Source organism: Poecilia reticulata, linkage group LG23, assembly GCF_000633615.1.
Source record: "Poecilia reticulata strain Guanapo linkage group LG23, Guppy_female_1.0+MT, whole genome shotgun sequence".
NCBI classification, from domain to species: domain Eukaryota; kingdom Metazoa; phylum Chordata; class Actinopteri; order Cyprinodontiformes; family Poeciliidae; genus Poecilia; species Poecilia reticulata.
The window spans coordinates 14,486,127-14,513,083 of record NC_024353.1 but is presented as its reverse complement, the minus strand read 5'-3'; the positions used below and the strand labels follow the sequence as shown (position 1 = coordinate 14,513,083).

The window sequence follows — 26,957 nt, the reverse complement described above, 5'->3', positions numbered from 1 at the left end:
TTGCGTCATACTATGCATGAGCTGGTCTGGAACCCGTTTTCAATCTGTGCTGTTGTTAGAGAAAACATTCGGTGGTTTCATGTAAATGCACACTACAAACGCAACAAAACTCTTCCGTTTTCCCCCGAAATCGTTGTCGTGTAAACGGGGCCTCATTTGATGCATCAAAGAGTGATGTCATCACTGATGATGTAATTGTTACCATAGGAACTGAACATTCTAATGGTGCATTTACACCAAACACGTTTTGAGCGTCAGGCGAGTCTGGTTTATATTCAAAGTCTGTGTGGAGCGTCCAACATTGCGCTAGACGCTCCAAATGCGCCGCATCGGCCCTCAACGCGCCTCCACAGAGTCTGAATGTAAACCAGGCACGTCTGGTTTGCATTCAACCAGGCACGGTTGAATGTAAACCGTGCCTGGTTGAATGTGAACCAGGCACGTGCCTATACAAAATCTGTATAGATTTTCTCAAATCTATACAGATTTGACAAGTCTGTATAGCATTTTGTTTTCTAAATCATTTTATAAATAAACAACGATGATATAATATTAAGTTGTATTTCTGTCAATTGCATAGCTGCAGTACATTAGTAGTCTAATGTGTTGAATGTGCCGACACATTCAACGCATCAGAAACCAATCAGAACCAAAAGTTTGCCTTTTGGTTCTGTTGTTTCTGGACAGTTTTAATAATGTTTATTTTGGGGGTTTTAACTCTGAAATTGATCTTGTGTTTTCTCCATTGACTTTGGAGTCAGGAATTTTATTTACCTGCATCTGTTTTGATTTCCTAAATTTGTGTAAAGCAGGGGTGTTCAGTCGGGCCTCGAGGACCGACTTTGAGCACCCCTGGAGTAAAAGATTGAATTTACATAATGCCCAGTATTGGTAAAACCTGGGTTTGGATAGTGACCTAGATTAGTACCACCTGGGTGTGGGTCGGTGTAAAGGCCGAGCCGGGCTTAGATTGGTCTTCATCCCAATGCCAACATGAAGGCCCTCCATGCAACCAGTTGAGGTTGGTCGCATAGACGTCTGTCTTTCGTCAGACCTCCCCGGTTGAGTGGAGGTCCGTCTGTCCTCGGACCTCCCCGGTTGAGTGAAGGTCCGTCTTTCCTCGGAGCTCCCCGGTTGAGTGAAGGTCCTTCTTTCCTCTGACCTCCCCGGTTGATTGGAGGTCTGCCCATGATATCCCATAATTCATGGAGGAGACGAATAAAAATTTGTCTCCTCCATTTGTAGGGAGCCTTCTGTTTGCAAGCTGGATGTGGGTCGGTGCAAAGGCCGAGTCAGGCTATGCATGGAGACCCCTTGTTGATTGAAGGTCTGCCTTTGCTTGGGCTCCTCTGTCAGCAGGGGGGTCTCTGGTTGGGTGGAGACTCTAGGATGGATCTTTTCCAGAGCAAGTTTCAACTCCATCTTAAGGTCTGCAACTTGACCCTGCAGAGTTTTCACCGTTTCCTCCTGAGCCTTAAATTTGGAAGTTTGCTCAGAGTGACTTTTGAGCTGCTCCTCATATTTAAGTCTCACTTTGTATTCTTCAACCATTACTTCAATTAGACCATTATTGCGGGAGGCGTATTTTGCAGCCTCCAGCTTGAAGTACTCCAGCTGTTGAAGAACGCTCTTGTCAACTGTAACTTTGGAAGAGCAAGAAACCTTTGACACATCTTTAATCTTTTGCTGGTGACGTTCTTTATCCAACATTGTTTGCAGTCTTTGAATCTCCTCCTGCTGGAATTTGACTTCAGCCTGACATGCAACCCTTCGGTCTCTTTCCTTATGGAGTTCAAAAATCTGATTCTGCAACTCTGTTTTAAGATCGTCTACCTGCTTTGTCAGATCTTGGACGTGTTGGTTTGTCTCTTCCACGCCTTCCACTGAGGGGGTCATCTCAAAGCCAGCAGAGGGTGTTGTTTTCTGCTTGACTTTCAAAGATGTTGGACTCTCAAAGTCGCCGGAAGGACTTGATTCCCCCTGGATCTCTGATTGATCTTCCGGCTCAATGGGGCTGTCGTCATCTTCAACAAGAAAAACGACAGCGTCGTAGTCGACTTGGATGTTGAAGTCTACCATGTCGACCCATGAAAGCTTAGCTGGAAAAGCTTCATGTTCAAATGCAGTCTGCTGTTGCTTCATGACTGGTAAATTCTCACTTCTTTGGAATCGATATCTAACAAGCTCTGAAGGGTGATCTGTCGCGATTGAACTGTGGAACAGGTCAGAGAAAACTGTCTGCAGCTACATTTAAGAGAGAGTTTCCCTTGTGATATCATAGAGTGATGACATCACTTCTGATGTCTTTGATACCTTTGGAACTGAACATTCTACTGTAGCCTGATGTAAAAACATTTTGCTAGACAATAGCTGTGTCTGAATTCAGGGTCTGCATCCTTCAAATGACTGAATGCAGTCCTTCAAAGGCCGGAAATAAACTAAGACCGGAAGAAAAATATCTATGGATTCGGACAGGTCTAGCCTTCACCAACTGTCCCTGCCCCCACCTCAGCGTAACTCATGTTGCCAAGCAACCAATGTGCTCTGCTTTAAAATACTTTATAAACCAAACATTTTTCAACCAGACCTGTCTGAATAATATTGGTGTTTAACTCCCACTCATTGGGGAAAGCTAGCGGAAGTTTTTATAACAATGTGCCAGGAGTTAGGCGTTTTCTCTCGGTATACCGAACCTGGAGCGCCTGGCCAGCTGACAGCTGGCGAGGGGAGCTGGCTGTTAACGGAGCAGTAGCAGACACCTAATTGCAATATTGTCAGGGCAATATTCCAATTAAGTGATATATTGATGAACCGAACCGAGCAGATATTTGAGATTTACACACTTATATTCTCGCCTAAAAACGTTGTACCAAATCACATTGTGTCATTTAAAGTGTTATACAGCGAAATAATTTGTCGCTATTCACCGCCATTGACGCTCTGCCTGAACGCCCAGTTGGAATGAATTATGGGATATCATGGGCCGTGAAGGATACACCGGATCCATCCTTCAAATATGGGGAAAAGAAGGACGCATTTGAAGGATGCATTTGAAGAAGTCTTTGAATTCGGACAGGTCTTGTCGCCACGCTATGACGTAATCGGCCTACAAATCCGTTCTTCGAAGAATGCAGACCCTGAATTCGGACATCGCTAATGTCAAACATTGAGAAGTTAAAATTTTTGTCAAACATTAAAAAATCAAACAAAAAAACTCGTAAATATATAGGGCCAAGCTTGAGAATCAACTCAAACCCAGCTTTTTTAAAGTGATGGTTTGGCTTAATTTATTTTATAGTCATGTTTATATTAACCCTTTCATGCATAGAGGTCACTACAGTGGACAGCAATCTAAAAGCCATTTTCTTGTGCTTCTTGTGGATTTTTATGTTTTAAATGCACACAGACCACTTAAATGCATCATAAAATACACTATCAACTACTGGCCATCAGCTGCAAATGCAGGAAATTATTTTTGTCAAATCCCATATGGCCGACAGACCAAAAAGCATGCCAACCGACCCAGTTCCTTCTACTATAGACAGATAAAAACATATATTGTGACATCATGCCTAAAGACTACTACTGATGTATTTTTTAAATAACTTCGTATTTGGAGAAAATTGCAATTAATCACCTAAAAAAAATAATTAAAAAAAGATTTTTTTTTTTACAAAATAAAAAAATTGTCCTACCCTTTTTTTTGGCTCTAGTGGCCTTTATTTGATAGTTAATTGACAGAAAGGTGGGTAATGAGAGAAGGGGGAAGACATGCAGCAAAGGTCACCAAGGCCGGGAATCGAATCTGCGACAGCTGAGTCAAAGACTAAGGCCTCCATATGTGGGTTGTGCTTAACCCCTGCGCAACCACAGCACACCCAATTTCCCACCTTTTTTTATGCCTTAAGAAAAAAAAGGGGAAAAAATCCTGTCACAAAGGATCATAATGCATGAAGGGGTTATTTTGGTACTGGTTTCTAAATTCCCAACATTTGCAAACAACTTTAGACTTTTTGTTCATTTGATGAAAAAGAGCTTTAAATGTTGCAGTTTTCCATCATTAGAGGCACAAAAAGGTGGTTATGTTTGGTGAAACCAGGAGAAAGTATTTAGTTCACCAGCCGCAAGCGGCTGGAGGTTAGCATGGCTGGTTTCATACAGATAGCATGGGGCTACTAGACATTATGGACATGGCGTCGATGCAAGGTGCAGCCTCAGGCACTGTGAGCATGTAGCGCCTGCATGAGCTTCAAAGATATGGACGAGTGGTCTGTTCCTGTACGCTCATGAAATAATAATCAGCGAATGTAGCTTTGCATATTATGTCTCTGCGTTAGCATAGCATTTATTACAAAACATGGGCTTAGGCAAAGATGGAGTGAGCTGCAGAAAAAAATTCCAATTCCCAGAGAAATGTTTCACATTTTAGTACAACCAAGAATTAAAATGTGACAGAACAACAGAATAGTAGTGAAAAATCTGATCTTTCATTAATCCTTGGATCATATCTCTGACTCCAACATCTCTGTCTGGTTTTCTAGCCATATGGCCAGACAGATGTAAAGAGGAGCAGCAAAAGTAAATGATGTGGATTAGCAGTGACTTCCAACAGAAGATAGTGTCATCCAGGACTTGTTGCTATGGAACATCATCTCTGCTGCCTCAATATTGACTCAGAGGCCTTTTCAGATTTATTTTGAGATTGACTGCTACTGCGGATCCAACCTGCCCACAGAATCACAATCCACAACTGTTTGAAAATATTTACATGATATCAGTTATGACATTTGTTTTACTACAGAAGAACTAAAATCTTTTTGAACTTCAGAGACAAGTCTGGAAAGTGTCGCCTGTATTAACATTTAGTCCTTCAACAAAATGTATTTCCATCTGAAGTCATGGAAACTCATTTTAACCTTTCACCAACTAATGGGACATTAAGGCTTGTGCTGGATGTCCTTGGTGATTGAATGAGTTTCAAATCTCTAAAGAATCAACGAACTCAAGTTTTTCTTATTTCTCTGCTGGACGTCACAGTAAAGCAACTCTTTCAGCTGCCGGCAAATTAAAGCTTTTAACTGAGAGGTAAAAACAACAAAAAGATGATGCCAACAGTGTTCTTTGAGATGCTTCAGATCACAATAAAAGGTTGTGAAATGATTCGATAAGGAGTTAAGTTATTCTTTCTCTTCAAACAGCTTCTCCCACAGATCAATAGAAAAAAAAACACAAACAAACACTTGTCCTGCGCTCAAGTTGTCTTGTTTTTTTGTCTTTGCTTCATTCCACCTCAGGGAAAAATGGGGAGTCACTGTAAAATTGATTACAAATGGAAAATAATTAAGTCAAATTTAAATTATAATTATGACTCTTATCTAACAGTCATTTCTGGAACTGAGGAAGTTGAAAGAGAAAAAACTCATTTTGATAGACGTCCATGATGTACAGAACCACGGGCTGCAGAGAGACAGGCTGAGGATCTGTAAAATTAATTACCCCTCCATGTGGGGGGCAGCTTTATTTCAGAGATGGAGCAAGATGACAGAGGAGCAGCAGTTTTTAAATATGTCGCTGTGACAAATGGATTTAAATTTGGGCTAATTGGCTAATTGCAGGCTGAAATCTTTTTAATGACTTTAAATATCTATAATCCTTCACTAGTTAAACATCTGCCTCAGCACTGATAAGGCTACTGACCATTACTTCAGGTTACCACAAATGTATTAAAACAATCAAACTGAAGTTAAAGAACATCACAAAGTTTTTTTAGTAGGTATACAGGCACGTCAGAAATTTTGGATACAGAAAATTATTTAAATCAAGCAGTCAGCTTCTGTGTATGGAACACCTGCAATGCCAAAAAAGGACAAAAATGTATTTTATTTTTTTCAAATTGAAGTCAACTTTCAAGTTTCCAATTCCTGTAGAATTAGAAGCTTGTCTTTTCACTGAACTCTAGTCATCTACCTACTCTATCATGAATTCCTCTAGGTTATGAATATAATTTCCAATAGCACATAATTACCAAGTGATATTTTCAAATTTCATGTCAACTTTAAACATTTTTTAACTCAAAAACAAGCCGGGCCGCTGGATGAATGACTGCTGAGCGCCACAACCCGTAGGCTTAGTAAGTTTTATGGAGGAAACTTTAACTGTTATTAATTATTAAAAATAAGAAAAAAAAGAAAATTGTAATTTAAATATGCAGTTGTGTTCTATTAAAAATACTGCAAATAGGTTCCAGCGATGTCACATTTCTTTTCGAATCCGAGAGAGGACTTTTATTTCGAAAGATCAATGAAATAGTTAATACTTTTTGCTTGTCCACTTCTTTATAATTAAATATTTTTTGAAAACTTTTTCTCCTTAACCCGAGGCAAAGCTAATCCTCCAGATGATGTCAGATCTGACCTAAATGCAACTCTAGCACCCACAGAAAAACTATGAGATGACAGGAAACACAGCAGACACCGGCCTGCTTCTCTACCTAAATAGAAAAGAGGTTTTCATGGCCTTTAAGCATTACTGTGACCTTGACATCTTGGGGCAGCAGCTATTCCTGGTGATCTAAAATGGCATTTAAGAGTCATTCTGTGGAGGGCAGCTTCACAACCGATACTGAAGCTGTCCAATTAGGCTGCAGACAGAAAGTGTCATGGTGAAGGTAGAGCTTTTTACTGGAAAAATAAACTCTTTATAGAAGGATACATGAGGACATTACCTCTGATTGGAGAGGATTTCCTTATAATTCAGGGTAGCTGTGGCTACAATGTAGCTATTCACTATCGGTGTGTTGATGTGTGTATAAATGATTTATGGATGTACAGATTTCAGCTTTCTGGACAATTACGATCTTTAAAAAGTCTGACCTGCTGATTGTGATTTTGGCCGATACCCTTTTTTCATTTCTTTTTGTCTTAAATGTAGCAAGAAAGTCGCCATGTTGGAAACAAAGGGGTGGCTATTGCCAGCTGCAGACATGCAGACATGACCTGTTGGTCGGTCTGTCATAATATTTATTTCTTTGTGGGGGGTTTTCTGTGTTTTTCTGTGTTCTCCATTTAGTTAGGGTTTATATTTAAGTTTCAAGTGTTTTCATGTGCACTGCCGGTTTTCCTTCTGCATTCCTTGTTGTCCACTAATTAGTAATTTGCTACACTTGTTTTTCAGTGATTTAAGTTTAACGCACGGTAGGTTTGGCGCGGCAGTCTGGTCTGATTTTTGTCCAAGCTCTGTCTGAGTCTAGCCTGAGTTGCATCCGAATTTATGCAGAGTTTAGTACGTCTGTTGCACCTGGTGAGTCTGGTCTGTAAAATCTTTGATTGTAATGAAGATTAAAAGTATAATGACGAGACGGAGAAAGCCTCTTGGTTCCTGTCAACGCGAAACACCATTCCTGACACTATCAGTCAAACTTCTCTCATGAGAGAGCAGTAAAGGACAGTGCCTGATTTTTGATGATGTAGAAATGAGCAGAGGACAAGACCACGGCTGATCACCGACTTCCCAAAATGCAAAAAATCGGTGCAAACCTAAAAGGATAATCTCCACAGCATAATGCAGCCACCTCCATGCTTCAGTGAGGATTGTGTTTTAAGGTGATATTCAGCATTAACTGTCAATCCAGGTATTTCTCCACAATTACTAAGCTTCCAATCAACTATCAATTTTGAATTTTGTGAGAATCTGAGTGAGGCCTGTCACAATAAATTTTGCTGGACGACGCATTGTCCCAAAAGTTATTGCAATAAACGATAATATTGTTGTCTTGAGACCGTTTTCAAGTCAAATAATGCCATTATTATGCAATAAAACATTTTCAAACATTGGTAAACCTAAAATTCTAGCCAACATTGAATTTTAAGTTATTTTAAATAACCACAATAAATAAAAAAAAGAAACAAATAAAATGACTTAAGAAAGTCTATTTGAACAAAAAAAGTCCTTCAAAAAAGGATCTTTTCTGCCAATGGTTTGTAGAAAGACAAAAAAAGAGAAAGACAAAGTTTTAATTGAATGAATCATGCAATTCATTGATTGCTTATTGCGACAGACCTAAATAGAGTTAAGGGGCATCAAGTTTGAGTTAAAAAAATGGGAAAAACATCTACATCTTTGCTTTTTTGTTTGTCCATGATCTTCAATTTTATTAAATTTATGAGGATATCAGCATGTCAGATTTACTTGTGTTTATTAAGCATACATATAAATGTGACCTGAAGTATAAAAAAAGCAGAAGATTTTGCTAAGGTTGGAGAAACAACGGTAATCCCCAATACTCCAGTAACGTCACACTGTTCTTCTCCTGAGCCTTCCAACCTGCTGACAAGATGCCAAACCCTAAATCCATATCCTCATGTTGACAAGTGTCAACTTTCCTTCTTCACCGTATCAGTCACAAGCAGAACACAAGGAAAAAAAAAACGCTGCTACATGGCAGCACTTGTCAAAAAGTAACTCCTAAAGCTAACGGTGTTTCTTTTTTTTCCTCAGTATAACTTGTTAAAAGGTGTTTTGTTCTTTTAAAGAACATGTCATCAAAATCAACACAGCAGCATGGAAACAGACAGAAGAGCAGAGTTCAGCCATCACACCTTTCATATAAACCACAGCTCTGTTTAAAACTCTTACAGAGAAAGATTTCATTCTATTGCTCAATTGCAATAAAAAAAGTGTTTGCGTAATTGCAGGGTGCTTTTCCTCTTCATTGAATCTTGAGTAACTTCCATGAAATTAGTTTAAAGACTTTTTCTGTAAGAAACAAAAATACAAACAGATAAAATACATTTGCCGCTAAAATGCATTTTCTCTGTTTTCGTGCAACGGCCTCTAACCACATGCAGTCAGTCAAAAGTTCCAACTCTGACAAGTTTCAATTCCAATCGAAGAACTTTATCTAATGTTGTCTTCTCTAAAATATTCATGATTCTGTGGAGCACAGCTAGCAGGATGCTTCACAAGAGCCACACATTTGAGACAACTCATGGCTGCCAAAGTTTTGTTTATAAAATCCTAAAACTTTCCTCCAGGGTGACCTTGGAAGAACTCATACGTTTTAACTAGATACACAAATTATATTTTAAAAAAAAGGCTACTTTAGTGTCAACTCAGTGGAAATTCTTATGGTCCAGAACGCACTCGCATGAGATAAAGCAATGGCTTGACCTAAACCAAAGTAGGGTGCTCATTTTGGAATCTGAATAAGACTGCCTTGTTTTAATTGGCTGAACACACTGTTCCAGAGCACATCAGTGGCCCCTTTACATGTAATTAAACTCCAGATTTCCTCAATTATCTGCAGTGGGGAGAAATGAAAGGTTGAAAAGTGAGGAAGAGGATGAGCACAGATGGAGGATCATTTTCTGAAGTACGTCACACAAAAGGTACAAGTGTGTGTAGGTGTGTGTGTACGTCGAGACATCTCAGGTGTGCACACTGTGATCATATACAGGATTAATATCTCTGCCGTTAAGGGATCAGAGTGAAATAAACGGGAGTCCCTGTGATTTTCACGGCTTCTGAGCCAATTCCTCTGGAGAGTAAAACGTTACCCAGACACCAGGCTTCCTTTCTTTTTTTTTGTTCCTTCGGTTTACTTGTAAATTTAGTCTAGCTAGTGCACTGACCTTCAAAAATGTTACMAAAAAAAAAAAAGAAAAAGAAAAATCTCCTTGCATGACATTTTCAGGTTCCAAATAGATTTTTACTTGGTTATTTCAAGACAAACAAGCTTTAAATACATATTTTTTTAAAAATGTTGCGTATGCTTCAAATAAATTTGCTATCATTTTTCAGCGTTACATTTTATCTCTATAGATCGTTTTCTCTGACCATCATCCAGTCAGTTCTGCTTTTGCTCAATTTTGCTTACTTCTTGTGTGACAGATATTTTTACATATATTCTTTTAGGACAAAAAACCCCAAAAAACTAATGCTGCCTTTTGAATAATTAAAGTCTGCAAATAGTTAAGACCACCCCTCTAAAAACAGTTATAACTGCATATTGCAGCAGTTCAAACACCAAACCTTAATATGCATCATTACGCACCATAGAAACTCTCTGGCACTACTGCACTTGACAACATCAATGGTTTCTCTCATCCGCACTTTTGCCAGAAAAGTGGCAAGAAAAATCAGTGACGCTCCTGGATTGGCTGCTTTGTAAAATGCCAGCCAATAGTGTGTCAAGTAGTCTTGTTTCCAAGTACTTCAGCTTTCTAAATTAAATGTTTTACTGATATTTTAGGTATGCTCAATGAAAAGAAGCTGTTTGATCCTCACAGCGTTTTTGCAAATAATTTGGAGTCACATTCCACAGACTTTGTGAAACACAAATAGACACGGGTCCACTGTATAGGGAAGTACCAGGATAGTTAAAAATGTTTTGGACATAAATCGTGTTCTGCATAATGTTCTCATCTTGCTGATCATAAATTTACAGATGCTGGCAGTGAGAAAGGATTTAGTCCTGAAGTGTATGCTATAAGTGAGAAACTCAATTATAGCATCCTGTTAGTTAAACGATACATACAACTCATCAGAAATAATGACAAAGACCATGATTTTACTGGTACGATTCGGAAAAGTAGTAAACCACAATTTATGTTTTCCCAAAGAAAATGTTTCACTAATAGACTTTTAAAACAATCTATAATCAGTTCAGAATAATCCACTCCAGGTTTGTCTAATCCAAATACTAAAGTCGTTATATGCTTCTGTATTTCTAAAAACTTACTGCCAAAGATGATGCACAGAAAATCATCCAATATGATCCAGCTCAGGTTTGATCAAAGTAAATATTTTAGATTGGACCAACATATGATCAGAAGTAGAGTGAAAAAAGGTGAAATCACACTTTAAAGCAGCACAGACAGAAAGCAGGTGCTCAGTTAAGGATCGTTACTGGCTCACAGCCATCATCCAAGATCATATCTACCCTGTCTAAGCAGACTGTTCTACTTAGCAGCCAATTAATTCAGAAGAGATGAGGCTTTCTGAACTCACTCACCTTAAAACCTGGAGCTGACAGCAGCTAGAGAGCACTTCACTTTGGCCAGAAATACCACTGGGTCTCATTATACCACTACTCACAGAAGACCACCAATGTAGGAACAAAGAATCTGCTTTAGAAACAAACTAAAGAAAAAGAATACTATTTACAGGTGTGGTGCAGCTTGCTATAACTTTCCCTTATGTACGTTTGTCCTTATAAAAGTGAAGTGGCTCTTTGTGTTTCTGCCTGATCCCAGATGACGGAGTGGACACCTGGAGGAGAACGTTAACGAGGTGCCCTGCCAGGTCACAACCTGCCTCCTCATCTGGCCTCTTCACCAGGACTCTACAGAGATGATAAAGGGCCTACATGCATATACCCTCATGCATACATTACCTCAAGCAGAAACTTCAACTACAAAGGTTGAGAAATGCTTTCTTTCATGCAATTCAAAATGAACAATGGCAGAGAAAATAGACTTTGTGTCACATAAGTGTCTACAGGAAGAGTAAAAGCCAAAGGACGCCTCAGCATCAGCATTCTGTGAAACCCACGGCTGGCGCTCATTGGCTTATTGTCAGATCTGTTCATTCACATTCAAAGTCTCCGTCCTGTTTTTTTATGCCTGGCATGTTTGGATGAGTAATTGCCTCGAATCACATGGGATCTGCTTTCAGTCTGCCTTGTTCTGCTGTTTTTCCTTTGACCAATAACCTCTATTGTTCATAAACAGAACTTGCTGCCCTGTTCAGAGAACACAGGACAGTGTTTGGTTAAGTAAAGCAGCTTCTGCCTCCTTTTCAGTCTGCTTTGTCAAAGTTTAGATACAGAGTTGTCATGAGATGTGATGGGTATTGACTTGTACAAAGACTGACCTACAACTCCACCACTATGCCAGAACTTACAAACTTTCCGTCTGTGTCTTCCTAGTCATTATCTGAGGATTATCTTTTCAGTCTCTTTGCCAGACAACATAAGCCTCTTCTTTTTGCTCCTTTCAGAACTGTCCTGAACCCGGTGTTTACCTCTCTCTGACTTACATCGACCCACCAGGATGTTGTCTGACCTTGGAATGTTCTGTAAGGCTGGAGTGAGCCTTACAGAACTCAGTCTGTAAGGCTGAGTTCTGTCCTTACCTTAGTACTTTCTGTACTAAGTACTAAGGTAACTTAGTACAGAAAGTTATCAGGAGTTACCTTAGTACAGAAAGATAACTTTCTGTACTAAGGTAACTCCTGAATCCCACCCACACTGGAGAACTCCTCCTGGCCTCATCACAAATCATGACCACAAGTACTTTCGGAGGATGATTTGATGAAGAAATACCCCGATGTTTTAATAGTTGTCATTGTACTGTCATTGATGTAACAGGTAAATCTTTACATACTTTGAATCTAACTGATAACTTGCATCCCTAAAAGACAATTTGGGGAAATGTGACTTGTCCATGGAGGGATTGACACATGACAACTTTCAACTTTCCAGTTGCAGAAAAAGCTACTCTACTATTGTCATTTAAAAATTATGCAACAGGTTCCTGGTATTGGTGTTTGTGTCCATCCTGGCAGCAGGTGAGAAATATTCACTCTTCCAGCTGAATGTGGAGCTGTAATTCACCACAGGAGTGCATACTGCTAGGGGGTCACAATCAGCACAGTCCGTCTTCTACACATGGGGTTAGCAGCACACGTCTAACCCCAGGTAATGTATAACAAAGAACAAAAAGAGACAGTGTCATAACCAGACAATAGTCACTGTACAAGTGGGATTTACTTACATCACATGTAACTCTCAACCACTGATATTTTTTTGTTTCGTTGAGAGCCCGCATCAAGACTGAGTGGAAACATTTCTGATCACAGAGAAGCTGCTGAGCTCAGCCAGCTAGATAACAGCCCCTCAGTAAAGTCAATACTGAGGTGATGAATTGAGACAGAGACGCTGTAATGGAAACAATCAGGCCAGTTTTCACGCTGAGGAAAAAGAAGAAAAAAAATCCTCGCTCTGCAGGAAAGCCTCATTTCTCAACAAGGTCACAGAGCAAGCGGGCCAGATTAAAGTGGCAGTTTGGTACTGCTGCGCTGAAGGCCAGCAACACCTACCTCACTTCACACTTTCACTAAGCACTCGCAATTAAGAGAGCAGCTTAAAAGCAGCTAAATAGCACACCCTGTTGTACGGTCGGACTAGTTGTTCCCTTACTTCTGACAAAACTGTAGAACCACCAACTTCTTCTACAGCAAGGCTTTTGCTCCTTCTACGACACAGGATTAAGACACTTGTTCAGTTTTACTGACATTACGTCAATATGATTTTCAATAAATGCGACTTTGTTTTCCTTTTGTGTTTTTACCACATCTTACATTTTGCTTTGAAAAATCATAATCTTTTATATTATTGCTCTGTGCCCATTATGGCTTGTAGCAGCTGCAGACAGGATCTTTTAGGACTTTTCTATAACAAAGTGTTTCATTTTTCTATTCTTTCATAAAGGTTAGATGTGTAAGTGCATAAGTAATAGCTTTCCTGTCGATTGATTTTTATAGGGGCTTTCTGCTGTGGCCTTTGGTCTTCATGATGCCGTTTGTTCACTAATGTGAACACCAACAAACCTCTGAGCTCTTCAAAACGTAAACTACTCACGTTAATAAGGTGGCTCCTGTTGCCGATTAGTTGCAAGCGGCCCCCATTCCAAACATCCAGAATCAGATTTTAGCATATAAAGTGCTAACAATTTCCAGTGGGAGTTACTTAGTAAATTGTGAAGCTTAGCAGTTATTAAAGTCAGCCACCAAAAGTCAGTCATAGAACACATGACTAAATAAAAAAAAACAAGGTCAGAGAAGATAGCAGCGAGAGTTCATCATGTGATTGATAGTGAGAGTGACAGGGGTCAACCTGATTAAGTGCTTCTAAAGTTGAGGCTGTAGGTTTAATTTACAGGCCGTCTCCATACAAGGAAGTAATGACGAGACTTGGGCAATACAGTGCAAAGGCTAAATTAAAAAGTCCCACCTAATTAACACTTCCAACAGAATCATTAGTTTCCCCTGGGCATCACAGCCATGACATCAGACAGACTAGATCACAGCATATAGAACAAACAGGAAACGCTGGAGACGATGTGCACACGTTCAGTTCAGTCATATGTTCTTCTTAAGTTTATTTATAATTTGCTGTATCCATTTACCATGGGATGGAACAATTTGTCTAGCTCGGACAATACTGGCTCCACAGAACGAAAGATTTTAACAACATTTTAGGGAAAACCAAGGCTTCAGAAATCAAACTGTCTATAATATATTTCAGGCCATGTTTATTAAGAAGTCCTTGCTGTGTCAATACATCTGTCAATCTATGGTGTCCCAGTACTTTCTCACTACTTACAAGTTGATGCACCTTCTTTCACTCTCTCACAGTTTGTTTGCTACCAGGTAGCACCAAAAATGATGTCAAGAATTCTTGAATATTAGTGAAGCAGACTTGGTCAGCTAGCTTGACGGCCAAAGATCTCCCATGTTCTTGGACGTTCGTTCTTCAAAGCTGATTGTCCACCAGACAAATTTGCGCAAAGGTACATTTGTACAAGCGTGTACACATACTCCCCATTGCAAAGTAAACAATCTCATTGAACTGTTTTGTATGTGACACTGAGCTGCTAAGGTTGAGAGTAGGTGCATCCAATCACAAGTGTGCACATCAACCACACAGCCACTTTGTGCAGAACTTACAGTTGTGCAGTGGCTACCCTGGTGGAGAAGAAACTGGGCTTGGGGCCCAACTTGTTAGCATCTAAGTTGGAATGACAAATTCCTTCATTGTCAGAAATGAAGGAATTTGTCACGAGAAATGTAGGCACTCCGAAATCTCAACTGAGAACCGAGTCAGTGCGGCTCATAGAAAACCCCTGAGCATGTGGGAGCCCCCAGTTTTCTTTCAACAGAAGAAGACAACAAACATTTCCTCTTATACTTCAAAATAAATTACTTAAAGATAAATTGCAAAACGTAAAGAACTCACCCTAATTTTCTGGGCTCGTAATAACTAGACTGCACAAAACGTTAGAAAGTCTTTACTTTCATAAGAAATATGGAGACATACTGTTATAAACTTTCAGCATATACATCTTGCATAGACAGACAAGTTAAAGCTTTCTTTTCAAGAGGAAGTTCTGACCATCAATCAGACACGGCTATCTCCTTACTGAGACTTGCTAAAACTGGAAAATGTAAGTCTCAAGGATTAAACCTTTCCCAACAAACTACATTATTGTTTAAAACATTTTTAAGTCACATCTTCAAGTTGTTGCTTTGCATGCCGAGTGGGCACAAAAACTAATATTTCAAGGCATTTCTCAAAAATATTGGACCTCTTCAATGCAAATATAGACAAAAAAAGAGGTTTTCTAAAGTATAGAAGGGTAGACAAATCATGGCATGTACAAGAACCACAAACTAAAGCAAGAGCATTTCAAATTGTCCATCAGGAACTGCTTTCTAAATAAGCAGGTTTAAAAACCTAGACGGGGCCAGGAAATTGCACACTGGAAGAGGTTTTCCATTACATTCCGAGCTAATTATACATCACCTCAAATCTTTGTTTTCTGGTCATTACCCGCTGAGATTGAATCTAAATAGCACAACATGACCTAAGCTGTGGCAGCCAACACCGAGTGGCAAAGCAAAAACCACGTTCCCATTTGCCAACCTTGAGTTCCCACAGAAATGATACCTGCTGTATGATCTGTGGTGCTCAAAAAGCACAAAACAAGTTATGACATTTAAGTATTAAATTAATATCTGTGTAAATGTAGTGTGGCTAACAAGAAGAAGAAAAAAAATCAATGGAAGGAAATGGTGTCTTTGCAGTCAATACACAATTCTGATGAATAGGATTTGAGTAGAATGAATTAGTCGGCGTTTTTCTAATTGGAGAATAGTGTATTTTTTTTATCTTAAAATCAATAAGATAAGTTTAATTTTCTTTGGTCCTTTTCAATGCAGAACTGTCATTTTAAAAAACGATGGCCAAGACAGAAACACACCCAGAGTTAGAGATAAAAAAGAAGAAAAAAAAGAAAAAAAAGACAGCTTTTCTTCCAGACTGCATGTTTATCTGAATGGGCTGAGAGGGTGTTTTTATCCAAGGCCAAAGTCTGGTCTCTGTGATCAGTCGGCCATGTTGCGGAGGAAATGCTTATTATGTGGTTGTCCACGGGTCTTGTTTGTTATGACCTTGAAGGCTCTTCTCATGGCACAATGGGGATGTAAAAAATATCAAAGGAGAGACCACAGGAACCATCTTGGGAAAGAAAAACATTGACTCAACCACTACATTTTTCCTCTTTTTTCAGCTTTGAACAACCACTTTCTCACTGTCACAGAGTTTTAACACTTTGAAATGTTTCTGTTTGGTTGTTCTTAATTGCAAACAGGTGACCGACATGAGGACAGAAAGGTCACTTTCAGTGAAATTAGAATATAAACTAGTTTCTGACATCTGTGGCTCCAGAACAAATTTGGGGAATTTGCTTTATTGCACCAGATTCCTTTATGTTTATGGAAACGTCTCCTCCACATGCAATGAGACCAGTAATGCTGGCCAAATTTAATTACATTTGATGCACATGGCGGCGTCAGTCGCCCCCGTCATTGGCAGCATCTGGTGTGCTTCTGACATTCCACAGCATGAAACCCAGTGATCATTTTCACACTGACATTTCTAATTAAACTATCCAAGGCTGTTAGCTGTTACCTGTTCTGTTCCAAGTGTTGTCTTTGGTACAATACATATAAATTGTGGAAATTAGTTGCTGTAAAAGAGGTTCTGATAGGGATGCACTTAACCCATTTTTTTCGATACAGATACGAGGTATAGTATCGACCGATACCAATCCGATACAGAAAAACAGCGCTGAATTGACTTAAAACGATTTTTTCTCTTTAAATAAACATAAACGGACTGAATTACAAAATTTATTTGATAACTATGAACCAGTACACTACATCAACCCCATGTGATGATACATTTTTTCTTCGGAGAATACCACATCGAGGTAGGTCTCAAGTTTAAAAGCCACACCGCCTGCTCTGCAAACTGCAAGAATAACCTGTAGTCATACGTGTGGTGCGTGTTGTGCAGTGAGAGTGATACATCTTTGTGAACAAAGAATTTTGTGGCATGTGTGTTCACATCTCACACGCTCCCCCGGTGCATGGCTTTGTGTCTGTGTTGCAGCTTGATAATGTTCCTGTGTTCTTCGGTGGTCGGCTGGCGGTTCAGCCCATGGAGAAGCTGTTGCGCTCGAACCATCGTCACACAGTACGCCGTTTTGTGACACCACTCTGTGCTATATCAAAATCTTTCTCTACCTCTGCTCCATCACAGTCAGTGGCACTCCAGGCTCAGTGCGAGTGGCCGCAGAGGCGGATCTTTGACATGTTAACAAGCATTAAAGGGCCAGCCAAGATCAGAAAAACTTGTCCCATAAAACCGGGCAACCAAAACAAACAGCCTCTGTGATGCTTATTACAAACTCAGTCACGAAACGGAAAAGCCTCGTCTCTACTAGGGCCACATAAAATAAATCTCCCAGTTTGTTCCTCACATCCAGCTGAAAGACGTGCAGCGCAGCAGCTCTAGCTCGTCTTGCAGGGCTGACCAAAGGTTGTATGAGGCCTTGAGAATAATTTGATTTAGGGTCTCCTCTTCCTGCTATGAACATCAGCACCACAAACAGCATTTCAATATAAATTTAGTGGACTCTGGCAGAGGGGGCCTACATTAATTGGCCGAGCTTAGGCACAATCACTGATCATTGTAATTTGCTGTGATATATTTATGAACAAACCAAGATCCACCACAAAGGTTAAACATAGTCTTCAGCTAAAATCCCTTAACCCTATTCATACTTTCAATGGTTAGTCACATAGTTTTCATCAGGATGAGTGCAAGGCAAATACGTTAACTTAGGTAAATTGGTTGTAGCCATCTGCCCTTGTACATTTTCACCATGAGGATGCAGATTAATACACAAGGACAAATGGGACAAATACACTGGCGATGCAATGCTGAATGAATTGCAGGAAGCATTGTTAATTCACATTAGAGCATTCATGCATCAGACACCTCTTTAGCATCTATAGTCACCTTTGAATCCCTGTTAAGATAATCCTATTAACACATATGGAAGGTGAAATGGAGGAAAAGGTGAAAAATTAACTCAAGCTAATGCCCATCTGGCGTGTCTACAAGCTGCCACGTATTACTGAGAGCTTGGTATGTCATATTTTACTTTAAAAAGTCAATGGTACACTGCATGGCAACGTAAACATAAACAGCCTTTAACATCTACATCAAAACAAATGTTATTTTTGCCAAAGGAAAAAGTAAAGACTGCCAATTAGATGCCCCTAAAAATTCTTTACATTGGTGCAAAGTTAGACAAACTTTGTAAAAATGAAACCTGATCATGTGCAAATGCAACTAAAGTAAGCAAAGCCACGAAGGTGTAGTGGTTTATTTTTTAGACTACCAAACATATTTTTCTTATAATACTAGACAGCCACCTTCTGGATGTTATAGATGCCATATAATAGACCCACTGCAATAGTTATAGTTATATTATTACATATTATTCTGGAACTGAGGGACTGGAAAAGGGGATGCATGTATTGAGTAGAATTCTACATTTAATCTGAACAAGTGAAAACATTTCTCATCTCATCTTACAGTCGCTGATGAGACTGAGCAAATACATAAAAAAGGTGTGAAAATGTAATGGTTTCAAAACAGCAAAAATATTCCTATGGCTTAAAGATCTTTTAGTGAGCAAAGTTTTCTCAGGTTGGAGGGAACAACATTCCCCATCCTCCATCCGTCACTGAAAGAAGTCTGTACTTTTCCTTTGCTTATCGGGACACATTCAGTTGAATAGAAATGTTTCTTTTAACAACTATCAAGTCTGATAAGCAACCAACTGCAGTCCCAACCAGAGCTTACTAAGTCTTACTAATGACAACTGACTTGTAATAATTTAAAAAGAGCAAAAGTGAAAATGTGCTGCTCTAAAATGTATGCTTATTGTATGTATGCCACTTTACAGTTCTTAAGGAATGTACCCAAATGAACGTTCCCTTCTGTGTTTTACTGTAATACCGTAAAAACAGGATATAGATGACGATGCTCTACCAATATGTTGTTCTGGACATATCTGAAGAAATTATGAAAGGACCAGCAAATATGCAGTGTTTGTGGATGAGCGCTGCAAGATCTTCTTATTTCACCAACATGAAACTAAATGACTCATCTTTCTGTAACCCTGCTCGACTCTGTTGAGAAACAACAGATGTTTCAAAACGAATCATTCATTTTTTTCAAAATGAAGAAGAAAAAAAAAATGGACCACACAAACCAGTCAATTGAACAAACATCAATTTTCTCCGAGCTTTCAACCCTTTTATAAATGGCAGCCCACTACCGTCTGCAATCAGACGATGCTTTTGGGGGTCATTATTACTTAATTGACATACTGAGATGTACAAAGCCTTTTCCACCCACAGTGTAGAAAAGATAACAGATGGCCAGAAACCATTTTGTAAGGCTAAATTAATTTCTACATGTTTTATGTAACAATACAGTATCAATTATATGCTTTTAAAGACGTGTCAACTGCACAGCATAATCATTTAGTTTCCTCTGTATGTAGGCCATCTGAATAAAACCATGCAAGACAAATTATTCTCTGAACTCAACACATTTTCACCAGCTGCCATATTATCCTTTATTATGCTACCATCATACGGATCAAATACCATTTGTAAAACCCAGTGTGCTGCTGAATTATTTACTCATCTTTGACTAGCCAGCTTTATGCAGCTGGAATAGTCATTATGAGAGCAAAAGTAGGGGTCTTATTCAATAGCAGGCAGCAAATGAAAAGGCAAAGGTGACTGACGGGAAGTTTGATGACTTATGTCGCCACGTTTTAGAGGGAGGAAATATAAAAAGATTTTGACGTTCAAACACGAGCAATTGAAAAGATTTGTTCCATTATTTTTCAAAGTAGAAAAGTTATTTATTTTCTTGTCACAAGAGGAGGAAAGAATGCTCTTGTACAGAATGTGGATGGAGGTCCTTAAAATGATTTTCTCCATCCAGCCTGTGATGCCTTATTACTATAATATAACCACATTTTCAGTAATTAGTCATCTGAAGCATGAGTTCTCCCATTGTATTATTAGTGTATTTTACGACTTTATAGTTGGTGTTTTGGTAATTATGCGTTAGTGGGAGACATTATTAACAATACCTAGTCATTGTTCAAATTTCTTGTAAACTTTAAACATTTCTTAATCCAAAAACATGCTGGGCCAATGGCTGACTGCACCAGCACCCCCATAACGGGGATTCTCAAGTTTCCTAAAGGAAACCCTTCTAAATTGTTCTAAATATATCCAAACAAGTAATAAGATTAAAGTTACTAATCACACTGTGTTATCATTTCTGTCACTTTCCTTTGTATAAACCCATATTTGCCATCTTCTTGAGTCATGGTGAGTGGCACCACATATGCAAGTCACCAAACAACCAACAACTCAAACTAATGAAAACGGAGGGAGGACAGAGGTGTGCGTTTGCTAGCTGGAAATACTGTCATTTTGAGTTTGTGTCAGCTAAGGACAAAAATATTAAGGTTTGCTATACAAACCATTCTGGAGACAAAGTCTTATTTAGCATCAAAAACCGCTATGTCAAACTTTAAGAACCGTTTTGAGTTGTCGCACAGCACAGTCAAACCTAAAGAGAAAGTTCCAGCAGGTGGTGCGACTACAGGAGGAAGTCCTCCACCATCCAAACAACAAAAGCAAAACCAGTAAAGGTTTATTTTATAATTAAAACAAGTATTTAAGCTAGGTTACTGAAAAAAACAGTTTGCAAGTTTAATTTAAGATTTTAGGTAACACTTAAAATGTCATTTTAACTCAAAAACAGAGTGGGTTGCTGAATGAGTGCAGCCCATTATGTTAACACATTAACTGTTAGCAGTAAAAGTTGATTTTGCTGTTAAAAATACACTTCTGATAAAGTGAGTATTATGGATGGCAGCAGCTGCTGGATGTCACTAAGAAAGTTACTTAAGAATTAATCGGATTATCTTTTCAAAATAAGGGTGGCAACGATGGCTCCTATATGGATCATGATGAAGAAAACTGCTATAAATATAAAACTAGATTATATTCTAGATTAAAAAAAAATTTGGATTTTAACCAGAATATATGCGGAACCAGTCAGGGAAAATCCACTACCTGCATATAGCTGGTGGCTGAAATTGGATACGTTTCCATTTTAAAACCGATTTATAGATTTTTATTATTGTTTGTTTGGGTATTTTTATAAGTCAATTTAATAACATCTACTAGCACTCAATGTTCTTGTGTTTCAACACATTTTAAAAATGTTTAAATAAATTAAATCAAACCCACAAGTGAAACATGGAAAAAAACGAAACAAAAACACAGACCCTGGCAGAAAACGAAGTAGCCTGCTGTTAAATTGCGAGATTTTTACAAGCACCAGCTGTCCCTTAAACCTTCAGGTCCAGCTGTGAGATGATTTTACAGTTCTAATGATCAAGGTGTAATTTGCAGTGTTTACAGTTATGAGCAGTGGTAAAAGGGTGAAAACAATGAAGCAATGTTTCCTGTTTGTCATTCCCATCCACACAGCCGCACGGATCCAAGGAGCACATCTGTGTGGCCATGTCCTCCAATAGCAGAATCCTTCCAAGCCCTTGACATTATTGGCAAATATTGGTTAAATTCATGTAATAAGCAAAACAAACAACTGCACTGACAGCACAGATGGTACATCCTCATTAGGCTACTCATGTCTGGAAGCAATGATAACAGGAATGTTAAAATAAAAAACAAAAGCAGTCAATATTTTTTTTTATTTTGTAAGAGCTGGACATTAATGCTTTTTGCCTCACTGAACTCTGGTCAAATATAGTATTTATGTTAATTTGGTAAAGATGGCTCACAGTACTCACTATGACTCCTATCGAGCCACGCGGCTCCACTTAGCATAATATTTTTTTTTTAAAACCACAGCCGCCTTCAACAACTTGCAAAATTGTCTGCCTTCAAAGTGTTACGATAATATTCACAGTGAAAAGTGAAAACTTTGACTGTGTCACACAACCGTTTCTGTACAATGCGCTATCCAGACACATTGTGCAGAAACAATGTGTCTGGGGGATAGCGTTTTAACGGTATAACATTCAAAGTGCTTTCTTTATCAAGCACTAGAGAAAACTAATTTTCTGCAGGTTTCACCTGCAAATTTAACTAGAACGTCACTGAAATATGCAAAGGGCCAAATTCTCAATGAGTCTTCACAAAACAATAAGCTAGCATTAGGCTGGCACTTCAGCTAACTGCTCGGGATAAAAACATCAGTTTACTGAAGACTGCAGCCATGTGTCGTTAGGTGAATTAAATAAGACAAACATATTAGTACACCATGACAAAAAAAGCCCACCAAGTGACATTGCTTCTGTGCACCACAATCACAGTTACATGCCCAGATAAATACCACATGACCAATCATCTGCTGAATAACATACAAAAATAGCAATTTGGAAATAAACTTTGGTTATTATTATTATTAAGTCAGTTTTACTTATTGGACACATACCGATATGTCAAATAATGGAAGCTAATGCAGTAAATTACATTGATCTAATCAGTCACAAATCTTGCCTGAAACATCTCTAACAAATAGCTTTGTCCCAACAACAGTGAATAAAATGCGTAAAAATCATCTAAACTATTATATGTATTCAATTACCTGAAGGTGAAGAAAAAGGGAATGTTAAGTAATAAAGAAAGGAATTATAGGATTTGGTACGCTGAAGAAAATACTTAAAGGGAAAAAAAACTCAAAACTCAATGATGGCAGTGAGGTCTTAAAAGAGAAAGGAATACTAAAGCACCATAATGTGTTTTATGAGATCCTAATAGTGCTACAAATGTCAAGGCTGATGTATTACTGCACATTTGCTGTGCTCAGACGTTTCCTGGGCCTCGCCACAACGCTCATTAGGCTTATCAAAAGCACCTTATTAGAAGAATCAGGTCAGACGTGGAGAGGATGGAGGGGGAAGAGTTTCTCTATTGGTTTATGTTCTGGTCCTGTATTTATTCCAAGAGGCACGTTCTGCCTTGGTGCAGTCGAAGGTGACCAGGCACATACAGAAACACCTTTGTTTTAACACTTTCTAGAAATACTTCTGAATTTATTCATGCCATCGTGTCAAGTTGCATATTACAGACCAGACAAAGTGTATGTTTTGAGTTTTTGTTTAATTACTACTATGCTAATCTGATGGAAATGTGAAAAAAAATAACTAAAAAAAAAACATCCTTTTACAGCTAAATAAAACTGTTGCCACATTTTATTCATGATAAAAAACAGAAAAAAATACTTATAACACATCAGCTTTTGTGAATCCTAGTAAACTCAGCATTGAAATGTAGCTTCTTGTTCTGGTTCGGGCTTAGAATAAATGTAAAACAGGATGTGGTCGGTGCTGCACAGAGCAGTAAATCAGAGAGGTCTTACTGATAAAGAGCACACATTACATCCCATTAAGGATTTTTATGGGAAATTACTTGTTTTGCATGAGATTGTGAAACTCAGCCCTTTATGCAGACAAAAAGAGAACAAATCATCACAGATGTTTTGGATTCAGCCCTATTATAGAAAGTGAATTCATAATAACTGGAGAGACACATTTCTTTCCCAGAATCCATCAGAAGACATTTACAATAGAGGCTAGTTCGTCAGTAAAGTGACATCTTATTATCTGCCAAAAGTTCTGGTTTAATCAGTATCTGCTCTTTATTACATTTCAGTAGTACAAGGGTTTAAAACCCAGATATCACATATAAACATTTCTGAATCTTCAGAGTAGTTTATCTATTATTGGATGAACAAAAATGAATATTAAGCAACAATAAACTTCATTAGATGACCCTCAGTGAAAATGGTCCACTTCATTTTCAATTACAAGCAAATTAGTCATCCTACAATGCGCTAATGTTTTCATTCTGGTGTTCTGCTAAATGTCTCGGGGGCCCATCTGCAGCTGACAATAGGCGAGAGAGAGCAACACCTGACAGGTACAAATCACCCAGTTCGGAACACTCTCACTGGAGAAATGGCTCGTGAAGTTGTGATTGTGTTTTGTAGTTTTTTTGGGTGGTTTCCTTCAGTGGTTCTTGGTGCAGCAACTAACTAAACGAAAGCAAAACACAGCAGCTGAAAATGCGAAATCTTGCAACTTTGGTTCCCAACGGAGCAGAGTCTACCGGACTATCAGGTGTGAAAACATCCTACATTTTTTACTGAGCAGACTGTGGCTAGAACTGTCATTCTTAAGCCAGCATTCAGACAACAGAGAAGTCATAATGTGCAACAACTCCCCCCCATCCACTCACCCATAAAGACCACAGAGAATCAAATAGTGCTCGGCAAGATTCAAAGTATGCCTCCACTAACCCATTATTCATTCAAAGTTGGCCATCCGCAGCCTACCGACGGGAAACATAGCAGGGAATATACCACAACTCCAGAAGTGAGATCATAAAAAGCATCTCAAACAGAGACGAATATGTAATCCCAGGAGAAGAGTTAGAGCTGGATCTGCCCACCGAGCCACATGAGCTCAGATGAAAGGCAGAAGGCTCTGAGGGGGGAGCACAGACTCCACCTCTTCCAATCTTATCTTTAGAAATAGCTACTGTATAAGTGAAGCAAAGAAGCTCCTGGGAACTGAGATCAGATCAACATCTGAGTTTTTTTTTCTTTCATAAAGAGGAATAAAACTTCCCTCTCTCAGCTTCATAATCGTAAAAACTGGATAAGATGATTAGCTGAGTGCTTGCCTACCTTTTTCTGGTCTTCAAGTTTTTGACATGTGGACTTCTTGCCATGCTTGCTCGACTCTGGTACGTCCATTCCTGGTCCAAATGAAGAATAACTCCAGGGCAAGATCACGGGGACGGCGTTTGATAAAATCCAGAGCGCTACAGTTTGCCGACGAGGGCCTGTGTCCAGCTCACGCCTTCACCTGGACACAGGTGATCCATTGCAGGAGTTTGTTCGTATGGTTGGAGAAAAAAAAAAAAAAAGATCTGAGCAGGAGGACGAAAACTAAGCAGGTGGAGGTTACCGAAACAGCACCATGGTGATTCCGAAGAAGACGTTCAGACTGGAGGCTGAGCAGATGTCCTCTGAAGCGTCTCCCTCAAAGCGCGGCGTCCGAGCTCAGTTCCCTCCCTGCATCTGTGGAATGAAGAGATTAGACAACATTCAGATGCGAGGCGAAAATGAGCAGCACTGTTTTAGGCTCTCAATTAATGCAAAAGATCTGCCTCTCCAAAAAGTCAATATTCCCCATTGGTGCTGCACTGTACAAATGGCAAGAGGATCTGCATATCAAAGTGAATGTTGCCATGGAGCTCAGAGAGCGAGAGAGAAGAGCATTCTACAGCATGCTTTCCTTTTTGGACTGGTTTTGATTGTGTGCGTGTGTGTTTTGTTTTTTATAAACCAAAGACTATTCAGTCTTTGGTTTATAGTCACAAGGAAATGAGTAGAAGTAAAGACTGATAATATACTATTTGAGAAAATCTACGCAGAGGAATCTGTTCTTTTTTGAAAATGTAGTTATAATGAATTAAAAGTCTTTTTTTTGGGGGGGGGGAAGCTGAGTATAATTTAACTGTCAGCATCCAGTTGTGGTTGATGCTAGAAATTAAACAGTTGATGTTAAACCCAGGCAAAAACATCTTCAAAGCAACACATCTCGTCACAGCCTAAAGGAAATCAAGAACAAATTAGAAACTAAGTTATTGACATTTATTACTATGGAAAGCCAATTCCAGACCTTTGAGAATCCAATGAACATCAGTGGGAGGAACTGGTAAACCTTCAATGCAGTGCTGAGAGAAAACCTATGACTCATTCACAAGATCACTAAAGATCAAATGGTGAGACACCAAGCTGATCAGGAAGAGGGTCAGCGCTAGTTTGTGCCACACCAACAAATGTGTGATGGCTCCTGGTGGAGAAGAAACAGGGGTAGGCCCCCAAATAGTTCATCAAACTTTCTAGTATCCATCTGGATTGTGGGAAATGAAGAAATTTGTCCCAAGAAATGTAGGCAATCAGCATGCGGATGGTTGAAATCTTAACTATCTGCGCGGCTCGCATGATATCCACACTATTGCCAAATATGTGGGAACCTTTAGTCAGCGGTACAACACTCAAGACAAACTGATAATCCCACTTGTAAATGGGATTATCAATTGTTTGATGTCAAATATCAAACAAACAAACCACGACTATTCTGATGGGTTACAATAGGAAAAGTGAGCTGTTCTGGTACAGTTCTCTTTCCAGGACTGAAATCTTGGCTTGTTTAGGCCACAAAACATAAATTGCAGATTGCAAGGTATTGGAATCATTACAATAATCCATAGTTGCCCTTGAAGACGTATAACTTCAAAGATAAACTCTGACTAGGAGAATGTGTAAAAAGCATGATATCTGTTGGTGTAAAGTTGAAAAAAACAAAACAAAATAAAAACTGAACATTTACTGAACACTGGTCCCCTGTAGGGAACATGTTGGCGCTGTCAAATCCACATTTTTTTAACTGCGATGACGTGCATCAGTGCATCTACACATGAGGCTGGCCAGGCAAATGCCCCAATAATCTGTGAGGATAGCATCCAAATGACAAGTAGCCTGTCTCAAAGCAACACCGCCATGACACTGGGCCCTGCGACTTGTTTCACCCTTCATCACCTCTAACACGATCCTCATCTCACCATGTTTTCTGAGCCACTACACACGTTCCCCCTCCTTGCTTTGGCGTGCCATGTGTATCACT

General features: G+C 39.1%; 2 protein-coding genes across 6 annotated transcripts in view; both read right to left on the bottom strand.

Moving 5' to 3' along the window:
- LOC103459614 (nuclease SbcCD subunit C-like) overlaps window positions 1-2,286 on the bottom strand; it is a 29,578-nt gene extending 27,292 nt beyond the window's left edge. For all 3 annotated transcript variants that reach the window (XM_008401347.2, XM_017302707.1, XM_008401346.2), the window contains exon 1: window positions 932-2,286. In XM_008401347.2, coding sequence (XP_008399569.1) covers window positions 1,204-2,142 — 939 coding nt within the window. In that variant the 5' untranslated portion in view covers window positions 2,143-2,286 and the 3' untranslated portion in view covers window positions 932-1,203. The remainder of the gene's footprint in view (window positions 1-931) is intronic.
- nav3 (neuron navigator 3) overlaps window positions 1-26,957 on the bottom strand; it is a 370,879-nt gene that overhangs the window by 263,813 nt on the left and 80,109 nt on the right. For all 3 annotated transcript variants that reach the window (XM_008401340.2, XM_017302697.1, XM_008401338.2), the window contains exon 2: window positions 24,950-25,345. In XM_008401340.2, coding sequence (XP_008399562.1) covers window positions 24,950-25,018 — 69 coding nt within the window. In that variant the 5' untranslated portion in view covers window positions 25,019-25,345. The remainder of the gene's footprint in view (window positions 1-24,949; window positions 25,346-26,957) is intronic.